Genomic DNA, 11293 nt, shown 5'->3' on the forward strand with positions numbered 1-11293 from the left:
ATTTTGCAAACTACTTAACTCCTGAACAATTCCCATAGCATTATGCAGGTCTCTATTGCATATTTGCATTGTCTAGCAGTCGGAATTTCCAAGCAAAAAACTAAAAAGTTTTGCAACAAAATAAAACACAAAAGTAGAAAAAATATTAAAAACAAAATTTTTATCTCTGCATTAGTGGGGGGGGGGGGGGGGTAATTTTGCATTAGTTACGGAGCCCATGGTTACTGTACACATCCAGATATCGAATAAAACTTGTTTCCGGTAACCTACTTGATTGTGCCGTTTCTTCGTATCCTACATAAAGTCGACACTTTGACTACGCTGTTGAGGCGACGAGGGCTCGAATCAACAAATTGTCTAACTGTTGCGTCTGGTGCAAATGCGTGACAATCTACTAACTTTTGTTGGATTCTTTTATTTGCAATGCAAGTCTGAATACATTTTTTTATGATAAAGCTTGTGGAATGCCAACAACGTCAGTGCTACGATAACAAATCTGATTGAGTTTTAACTTCTTTGATAAAGCAAAAAGTCATAAGTTGATTGATCTAAATGATAAAGAATAAACTAATTTGAAAGAGTTTTCTACAAGTCAGCAGTTGTGAACTTAGCAAGCGACAACTGAACAAGTGAAAACTGAACTAGCAACATTTGAGCAAGTGGCTAAAGTTGGCAAGTGATAAAACTAAGAAAGTAACAACTGAGCAAGCCGAAACTTGACATGTCACCAGTCAGCAAAATCAGTTCAGCAAGAGATGACCATCAAGTCCGACGTGAGCACATAAATCTCGTTTGCTGACTGGGCAGTGGCTGAAATGTAATTGCTGAGTTGAAGCACTTGCTGAGTTGTCGCACGCCGAGTGGTCCGACGACGAATTTGAAGAGTAGGGTAGGCTATATAGCCTAAGCAAATTTTATAGTCAAAAACGTTATACAGTATATCTAGGCTATAAACCACTGGTTATTTATAACATGATTTAGGATATGGATAATATGCGAATCATGACAAAATAGACTTCTTTACGGTGTTCGTGCTAAATCACAACAGTTGTGTGAATATAATCATCTTCTTGGAACAGCCTCTTTTCTGACTGGGCAAGCACGCTCGGAGCAGACCTGGCTTCCAATGGTGGCAGCAATCGATTCATCTAGGGCTTTGAAACCGCGTTCAACCGGGATGACAACTTCAGCGATTGTCTCGAGTTGTGTTTGGATTGCGGCTTTAAGTTCGTCACTGGCGCCTTCGGTAACAACAGAAACAGCGTAGGTCTGTAAAAGCGAAAATGTATATCGAGGTTATAAATTGCATCTTAAAATGATTGTTAAAGTTTTTGCAGCTTACGTTGCAACCTATTGGCAAGTTTTTCCTATTCCATCCACATAGCTACTCGCAACGCAGATATGCAACAAGCCATTGAAACTGTGATAGGCTAATTGCTTTCCCTTTTTAGACAACCACAGAGCAACCAGCTGTGGGTAGCCTACCTAAACTGATCCCGGGCCCTGGGCCAAAAGTACTCACTAGACCATCAATGTCAGCGCTAGTGGCTACGATAAGCTATAGGCTACATCAAGCCTGGTTATGTTTTAGAAATCAACATGGCGAAATTAGTAAGTATAAAACTTTTAACGTAGCCTAAGCTGTTTTAGTGTACCGGCACTATATGAATTTTCACCATCACAATTTGAGTTACAGAAATCGCAAAAATTCATAACTGTTACTATTCTGTTCATACAGTAAAATTGGGGCGCAGAAATTGAACCGTGCCTCAGGTACAAAACAATCTTGCGCCAGCCCTGACACACAGTGGTAGACAAAGGATTGGGAAGACGAAATAGATTCTTGGAAAATTTTTTATTCGAATTAATCTTGTATGTTTAATAAAAATAAATTACAAGCGAAATATTTTGAACAATACTGCACTGTTGTTATACCAAATAAAATGGCCTGTATGTTGCAGTTTTGATTACAGTACCGTAGCTTTTATAAAGCTATAGCCTAAGCCCACAACTTGAGGAAAGATTTCACTGAAAATTATTCCATTAAGTGTTTTGTAATAAAAAAAAAATTCGATATATTTTAGGCTCTACGTAAATACAAGATAACTTACAATTACACCATCGTTTTGCAAAAGATTTGCATATTTGTCGATGACTTCATCATCGCTGCCCCGACCATCAGTGACAACTATCAAAACATTAGGAGAGCCTGGCCTATCACCGTTTTGTTCTTGAAAAAAAATGTCGTGTGCATATTTGAGTGCTTTTCCAGTTTCTGTGCCTGAAAGAACATGAAAAAGACTGTTTCATAACAAAAACTATACCGACACAAAAATATTATGTAAGCTTACGCTCTCTGCTTAGTATTGCGCTTGGCATTGAGACACTCTTTTGTACTGTAGTATTAATACCATTTATCATATTATTATTCATACTTACAGTATATCAATTTGGATACTTTTCGGTCATATATACATTCAGAAAAGTCTTGCAACTTAATAAGCAAATAATACGACTTTAGCCTACGACAAATTTAATTACCTTGGCTTTTCATTAGAAAAAGTATCATTAAAGCGTGCACAGAATTATTCAAAACGTGTTGTTAATGAAAACTTGAACCAAACAATATCATTTTAAAATGACTTAACTTATTCTATTTGAGTAACACTAAACTGAAGAAGCCACACTTGCGTGGCGAAAGCTCTATAAATAAATTGATTTTCTGATTTAGTGTGATACTGTATACGCTACTCTATTTTAAAATTTAGCCTACTTTTTACCTGTGCCATTGTAAGGAATCTTTCTCACATCTTCCAACAGGGCTTCCTTATCAACGTGTTTGTTCAATGGAATGGCGGTTTTGGTATCGACGTTTGCATTGAATCTGAAAACTCCTACTCTTGCTTTGTCTGGTCCAACATCGAATAAGCTAAAATAGTTCCAATTGATGAAAGTCATAAGAAAAAAAATCTTTGGCGAAGAGTTCCGGATTTGTTACTTGGTTAAAACACTGGTGGTCATCAACTTGAAACTATCAGAGATGTTATTTAATCCTTTCATTTCTCATGTTGCTATATGGCATCGTATTTTTGATATTTTACGCAAAAACGGTTGGAGATACATTTTAATAATCTAAATCAAATATAGTTATTACTGTTTGAATCCTTAACAGCCTGTTTCACCTTTAACGGATCATCAGAAAGGTCTTATTCAAATAGAATTCTATCCAGATAGTAATAACTATATTTGATTTAATTCGCTCTGCTTTGCTTTTTACTTAGCATTGAGCATTTCTTATAGTACAGTATTAGTAGTTTTTATTGTTTTCAATCTAGATATTAGAGACCATGCAAAAGTATGGTAAGTAGCCCACCATTAAGTATACTTTAGTTTTTATCGATTTAATTTTTTTCTTTCTAAAAGAAGGTTGATACATACTTTAAAATTAACTTTCTAAACTTATATGCGGAATATTGTGTGAATTCTTTCAAATGCCGAAACTTTTTTGAATGTGTTGCCACATGGCAACATCAGTAGCCTACACTACAGAACTTATATTAAAATCTGTTTTTTGCTATACCTGTAGCCTATTTACTTTTTATACTCGGCATGTTCTACATACATTACGTATTAGACCTAATATCACAAAATAAAATAGTTCTTGAAAATTTTACATTGAACCTCCTGACGTGAGAGATTTCTGATGAGGATTCTGCGGACGAAAATGATTGTACTCCCGATCGCTTGTGTGGAAATCAATTGCGTGCTACTGCTTAATTACCAGAAAAAAATTAATTAATTATGAAACTGAAGATCATTTACCAAACAGGGCAAAAATAAATAAACTCGAGAAAAAAGTGCACCGTGAACAAGTGGAGGAGCTTCTCCTTTGAAGGATTTGTTTACACAAATGCTGAAGCAAAGTACCGAGTATTGTTAATCTAAAACTTGACTTGATGTAAAAGTTACCAAAAAAGAGATTAGATGTTTCTTAGGGATTTTGATTATTCCCAGGTACTCAGAAGTTCCTAACAAGCGTATGTAGGCTATTGGTCGACTGGTAAAGATGTAACCAACGACCTACGCAATGAAGCCATTTCCAAAAGCATGTGGCGAAATAGATTTGACCTAATCATGAAAGGTTTGCACTTCACACCAACCTTTACCCTAGATAAAGAGGATAAATATTCAAAATTAAGACCCATCATATCACAATGCAAAAAAAAAATCATGGAAATTTTTTACCGGAAAAAGATACTTCTCATGACGAAACAATGGTGGAGTAGTCTACGTTGAAAAGCACAAATGCAAACAGGCAATACGTAACAAACCAATTCGATTCGGCTACAAGGTTTGATATCAAAATACAACTTCAGGTTACGTAGTGAGTTTTGAACCTTATCAAGGAAAATCGTTCCACGGAAATGACAAAACTGGTTCATTAGTTTGGTATAAGTGCAAAAATACAAGGTGGAAAGACATAGCTGTTGTAACAGTTGCATCAACACTGCAATGGACAAAATTCACAAGGGTCAATCGAAAGGTGGAGCAATTATGAGCATCAAAATGTCGATGTTGCTTAGGCAATTCCTCGAGTGATTTAGCACTACAACGTTCGAATGGGTGGGACGGATAGGATGAGTCAAAACATAAACCTATATAGAATTGGCATCAGGGGAAGAAATGGGGGTGGAGTATATTTACTTGGCTTTTGGATGCAGCTGTGCACAATGCTTGGCAAATTTTCGGAAAAAAAAAGCATCTACACCACAAATTGATTTTAGACAGAAGCTTGCAATGTCTTAAGTCACAAAATATGGCTTTCCTTCAAAGTAACCCTAAAGAAAATCACAGTAGCGCCCTGGGTTTAATAACGGATGACTAGTTGGAATTAGGACATCTAGTCAGACCGATTTACAGAAAACGTTAGGCTACTGTGCCAAGTGCCGTCTATTGTACACACTGAGCGCTGTAAATGTGATGTTGAACTTTGCCTCAAATGTTTCATACCGTACCACACCAATTGGTTGGTAGCAAATTTGACTATTTTCATCAAGAAGTGTTTTGTTTTGGACATATTGCAAAGCACTGCTGTTAAGTTGCTTAAATTTGTACGTTACCAGTTGGCTTTGAGTTTAAAATATTACATTAAAATGTTTTTCTTTTTTGTTTTCACTTTTTGAGCTCAGAGCAGTAATGTAAAAATGGTTCGCAAAAAAAAAATCAGTTTATTTTTCACTGTTTTCGAGGTTTTCATAATGACAAACGCATCCACAGTCGATGAATTACATTATAATGCAGTAGAGCACTTGCAATCTGTTTAAGCTATAGACATATTTTGAAGATATCGTTTTAATTAGGCAAAATTATAAACAAGATGTCAACCTGCTAAACCAATTATCAAAAGTAGCCATATCCTCCCAATGCTGCCATATGGCAACAAGCCAGTGTGACGTCACCAGTTTGAAATTGTAAAATCAAAAAATATATTTTGATTTTTTCAATCCATTGCAAAGCACCTAAGAGCATTAACAATGCCCAGATATTAATCTGGGCATTGAAGAGTTAAAACAACCGACACACAATATAAGCTAACGTTCTAGAAATGGAGTAATGTGTTGTAACTGCAGTATTGTACCAAATAGGCTACAAGGCAAAGTAATGAGACCGGAAAGTAGGCTATATGCAGCCTATCACTATTACTGCAAGAGCGTGCTAAAATAAATTAAAAAAGTCTTGCATATTTATTGGTTTTGATAGCATTAAAATATTCAAGCTCAGAATGTAAAAAAGGGTTAGTTGGTTATTTACAGTACCTATAAAACCTAACAATCTGTGACTAGGCTTTATCTCAGACTCAATTTCTGAAGATAACAGTGGAAAAACTCCCTAGATAGCATGAAATAACATATTAAGCTACATTACGACATTTAAAAACATTGTTTCGATTGAAATACTTACTCAATGACTTGTGTGGCAAACTCTTTCATAATTATCCAGTTATGAAATAGAACTGTTGATGAAGAGTCAAGTATGAGACCCAGATCCACTGTCGGGCATGGTTCTTTGAAAAAAATAAAATGAATAAGCTGAAATTTTGTCAACAAAAGCTTTCAAAATAATAATAATAATAATCTGAAAAAATAATATAATCGGTAACTGCTTTGAAAGGATCAAAGTAGTCACTAAGCCACTTTCATGTTTTCGAAGATTTAATCCAATCAACACAGATTTAATCCAATCAATCAACAATAACAACACAGAGTTATTGAGTGATGAAAACTTATTAAACACATTTCTTCTGTGAGCGCTGCTGCGCAGAAACACGAATAGCAGCACAATTTTAGAAGCAAAAAAGGTGCGTTGAATGCGTTTTAAATTTACATGCGGCTGTAAGTTGTTTACCTAAACAGCAAGGAGGTTTTTTGCTCCAGGTAGCAGTTCTTTTACAACGGGTTTGCGTGCGTCGAGGAGGAAAGAGAACTTTATCTCCAGTGCATCTGAACTTGCAAATGGACCCAACGCTGTTCTCTTTGTCGCAGTTAACTTTGAGATATTTAGTTTCTTCAATCACGGTGCACTCTAAAAAAAAAAGAAGTAAAAGTAACAGAATGCTGCTTTTTTGAAAAAAATTTTGTGTAAGAGCTTTGAAAATATGTCTGGATTGAGTAAATTTTTGTCTTAACTGCTCATATGTAGCCAAATCAATATGGGAATATCATGATCTTGCTTGTCCTACAGATTCTTCGATGAAAAGTTTTATGTTCAGCAACAACAAAGATATCAGCCTATCGAGTTTTGCTAGTAGTTTCGTCTGATTAGGGTCAGACCTATAGCCTACCTATCATTTGTTTATTACAATTTTTTTTATCAGAAATCATTTACTCCCCTGTTGTAAAACCGCCCACCCTATTATCAAGCTATTGTCTATGGAAGCATTATTGTCAAACTTACTCTCGCATCTTGGTGCTTTCGGAAGGAAAGTCAACCTCCTCTCGCCGGTTGCAGTTCTTCTACAAACAGTTCTTCTGCTGCCTTTTAGTGCAAAACCTGGTAATCAAAAGAATAAACACAAATTTTTACACTTAATGTCAATCAAAGTTACAGACACTCTAGCTATTATTTTTGCATAAATCAAGACTATCAAAAACGTAAAATAGTAGAGAAGTTTAATTTTTATAAAAACACAACAAAAAGACCGGATATATATTTTATTACGATGGCTAACCTTAAATTCTATTCTTAGTGTGTAAGTTTTCAGACAGCAAATCAGTCGTTTTTTGCATTGAATCAAAGTCTGCTAACGTTCATTCAATGTAAAAAATGTCTGATTTGCTGTCTGGGTTCATTGTGAGGTAGCGCATTTGTTTAAAACAGTTTTGTTTTGATTTAGACTATTAGGACAAAGGTTTATTAAACCGTACCTGTGTTGCATCCAAAAACGCATTCGGCTCCTCTTAAGAATCGGTTGTTAGCAAGTCTACCTTCAGCATCTTTACAATTCACATACCCGTTCTTTGGGCCTCTCGGTGCTCGGCAACTTTCTGGTGGGGGCGTAGTAGTAGGGATGGCTCGAGTTGTCCGTGGAACTAAACATAGACATGCGTTTTGGAAACAAGTGCTAAAACAAACCATTGAAATGCAAATAGTCTTTGATGCACAAAACGCTTAAATTAAGAAAAAGAATATTTTTTTATTAAAATTTTGCACATATTAAAATTAAAATTTAAAATTTTGCATGTTTTTTATATTATTTCAAGATTTGAACACATATTTTTGCAGTATCAAAATAATTTGAAATTAGCTTTCTTACTGCAATCGGTTGTGAAGGAGTTGCATCTATCTTTGAAGCAGCAACATCTACAGACTGAAGTGGGTGCACCAGGATTACATTGACTCGGTGTAGCGGCAGCCCTTGGATTCTAGATTGAAGCAAACGTTATTTTTTATTCTATTAATTTCTTCAGGTAAGTAATCGAATACGTGGCAGAGCGGTTAAAAATCTATTCGACATTTGATAAACGACACTTTAGAACTTAAAAGCTTGAGAATACACAAGACTTGGTCGGTTGTTTATGGCAAGACACTTCACGTCTGACATACGGAGATTGACTTACTCTCCTTCAATCCAATCGTCAAGTGCTGGACACAAGCTTGGACACAACAAAAAGCACCATTTGCACTATTCATAAAATTTTGGTTGTGTTTTCTAAGTTTTTTTTGCCGTTTCAAGGGGACAATCGAAAAGCTCGTTTCATAGAACAACTAGTGAGCACAACATTTACGTTAAAGTTACCATAAGTACTTTTAATAGAAAGTTATGTAATAACACTTGAAGTAAGTATAAAGTATTAAATAACTAAGAAATGCAAAATTTATTTTTCACCTGAATGAAATTGTTTTCACATGCATGTGGTTCTTTGCATTTCTTGAACATCAAAATCCCTTGATTACTGTCACGTCTAAACTCGTCTTGGCAGGATTGCTGGAAAAATTAACATAAATAAGGCTAGAATAAAGACCCATTTAGAGTAAAAATCTCCCAATTGGAAATCTATGTAGGTAGGATTATGTGGGCAGTTGTTTCTGTCTAATTTTTATATTTTCGAGACTTTTAATGGTACTTAAGAACATTGTTGTGAAAAGATTATTTTCTCTTAGCGGTATAAAAAAAATCTTGCTTGTGGTGATATTTGTGATAAGCCAAAAGCGGAGCGCAACTCCACTTGTCACAATACAGGAAAATTTTTATTTCAATTGCCATCAAATTCTATGTAAACAATTGCATTGGAAAATTATGTTGGGTTTGTTTGAGTTGGTTGGGTTAGTTTCGGAAATAATTTTATTTGGTTTAATCGTTGTTTTATGTTTCAGTGAATAAAAACTTCAGAAAAGCGAAAATAGATGTTTAATACATTTTTGTTGAGGTAAACTGTTGGTTATATAAATATAAAGTTGATGCTTTGCACTTAGTGTAAGCTCAGGATTCCACCGACACTTCCTGCAATCACTCACCTCATTCGATCTACATCTCTTTAGCTGGCCACGTGATCGGCATGCTGCGAGGCTTGGAGCATTTTCACACGTCCAGCACATCAAAGCTATAAAATATTAAATCTTAATGTTCTGTATAATCAATTCAGTTTACTTAAATCTAACATTTAGACCTGATAAATCTTATCGAACGTTTGCAGGAAATCACTACACTGCTGGGATAACATTTGTATAAAATATGTTATTATTTCCCTTAAGGAAAAACGACTTGTTGGTTGCACAAGAGGCATTGACAGACTTGTAAACTTGTTTGGTAGGCTGAGTTTTCTGGCAAACATTTTTGGGTGACCAATGAAAATGAATTTAAATTGAAATTGTTTAGTTGATGAAGGTTTTCCGAAAAAATTAAAATTTATTTTTTTATAGTTGAAAACTTTGTTCTGTATTTTTGTCCGTCGTTCTTATCCCATAGAAACAAAAAGAATCATAGTTTTTAGCACAAACTTAGTTAAAAAAAATCGAAGTAAAGGTTTATTGGAACAAGATGTTATTTTTGGCTAATGCTGTTTAAAAAACTACAAACCTTTCAAAAATGAATATTGAGCAATCACGATAACCAGGCTTTTTAGAAAATTGCAAGAATAAAGAGTTCTTACCATCAGTGGCCACAAGGGCACTTGCAAGAATGACACATGACAGAAAGAACTTCATCTTTTGCTTCTTGTTGTTTCACTTCGTGTTGACGAATTGTGAATACTGTAATCTTTGCATGGGCTTTTATAGAATTTTCATCTGAATTTTACGGATATGCTGATCACGATATCGCTCGAAGGAGTTGTTTAGGTTTATATTTTCCCAATTTCAAAGCTTCAACGTTTTTGTTGTTGTTGTTGTTGATTGTTGTAAATGATTTGATTCAATTCTGCGACAGGAAATCGACATCATGGTTGCAATAAGTAACGAAGCTGCCTTGATGAATCAGGAAAAAGCTTATTTCACATAAAGTTAATAATTTTCAGTTAATACTTTGTCAATATACACAGAGGTGAGGGGCTTTGCCACTCGTTTAAAAAAAATCAGTTTATAAACATTGGCCAGGAGCACAAAAACGAGATGGAATTTCATACAGATTACTGCTGTTCTGTAGTCGAATGTCTAACAAAGATATTGGAGAAACCAGTAGCGAATTCGTATCTTCAGTGAATATGACAAAGAACCAATTCAAAGAACCGGCAAGATCAACAGTAGCCACTCTGTCCAAACACTACAGCCTTACCAGGATTAGAGCTACTACGAAATAGCATAAGTGAAGTCTGACTGCATTGCGTTGGAGCAAAGCATAGCCTACTTTACTGATCGATTGAATGAATGTGAAAATCTTTGTCCTCTTAGTGAAAAAGCTTTATAAGAGCTTAATACTGACAATTTTGCATACTTATAGAGGCTTTAAACCTCCGGCGTGTGAATCACCAAGGTTAAGAATAATATGTTTCAATAGGCCTGGCCGAATCTCCACGATGATTGAGAAGATTACTGCAACATTGCTCGTCATGCAACATTACTGCCTATTTTATTGACGTCACGGCAGGCATACTTTGATTTCTCATAGCGCGGTAGCAACATAGACCAGCGCTTGAATGGAATGACGTGACTAGTGCCATGTGGAAGCAAATTTTGAACTTGGACAAGTAGATGAACGAACAGTGACCTAGCTAGAAAGAATATTGTAAAGGGGACAAAAGCAAGTGTTGCGGTGGCAAACTAAGCACTTATGAAACGTCATTCAACATGTAATACAATGTCATTAAAACGTTGTAATAACAATAAAAACCCATTTTTTTGGGGGGGGGCGATTGTTCCCCAAGTCCCCTGGTTACGCTCTTGTAAAAAGAAGTTGCATGATTTTTGCATTGCTTAATAAAGCGTATAGTTTAGAAATAAAATAAGTCTTATGCTGCACCGTACCTTCACAAATTAAACCAAAACCTAAGTCATCGTCCTTTCAGTGCACACTCAGAAACAACGCAAGAAAGGTTGCACTATGAAAGATTTTTATTTTTTCAATTCCACTTAGGTCATGTCTGAAAGACTAGTTCATCTCTTGAAACACATTCATGTTTAAAAATAAATATCTTACGATTCTTTATTCAGATTTTTAAATTTTCCCCGACAATTTTAATCTACAAATATTGAGAAAATTTGATATTTGAAAAAGATGTTTACAAAAAGTGATGGATCTCGTCCGCAACATCCACTTGGCACATCCGGCGCGTGCACACCTGATCATATCACGCTGATA

General features: G+C 35.3%; 1 protein-coding gene across 1 annotated transcript; it reads right to left on the bottom strand.

Annotated features, from left to right (window-relative positions):
- Positions 1 to 401: 401 nt before the first annotated feature.
- Positions 402 to 9733, bottom strand: LOC145772133 (uncharacterized). The gene is made up of 11 exons (XM_082583972.1): positions 9651 to 9733; positions 9016 to 9101; positions 8387 to 8485; positions 7814 to 7922; positions 7425 to 7589; positions 6955 to 7050; positions 6406 to 6582; positions 5962 to 6064; positions 2781 to 2929; positions 2112 to 2281; positions 402 to 1269 (listed from the first exon to the last, which is right to left on the bottom strand). Exons 1-11 carry the CDS (start codon positions 9703 to 9705, stop codon positions 1063 to 1065), a joined length of 1416 nt encoding a protein of 471 aa, XP_082440098.1. The 5' UTR covers positions 9706 to 9733; the 3' UTR covers positions 402 to 1062.
- Between the last annotated feature and the right edge of the window lie 1560 nt (positions 9734 to 11293).

The sequence above is a fragment of the Aplidium turbinatum genome, chromosome 6 (genome assembly GCF_918807975.1).
Source record: "Aplidium turbinatum chromosome 6, kaAplTurb1.1, whole genome shotgun sequence".
Classification (NCBI taxonomy): Eukaryota; Metazoa; Chordata; class Ascidiacea; order Aplousobranchia; family Polyclinidae; genus Aplidium; species Aplidium turbinatum.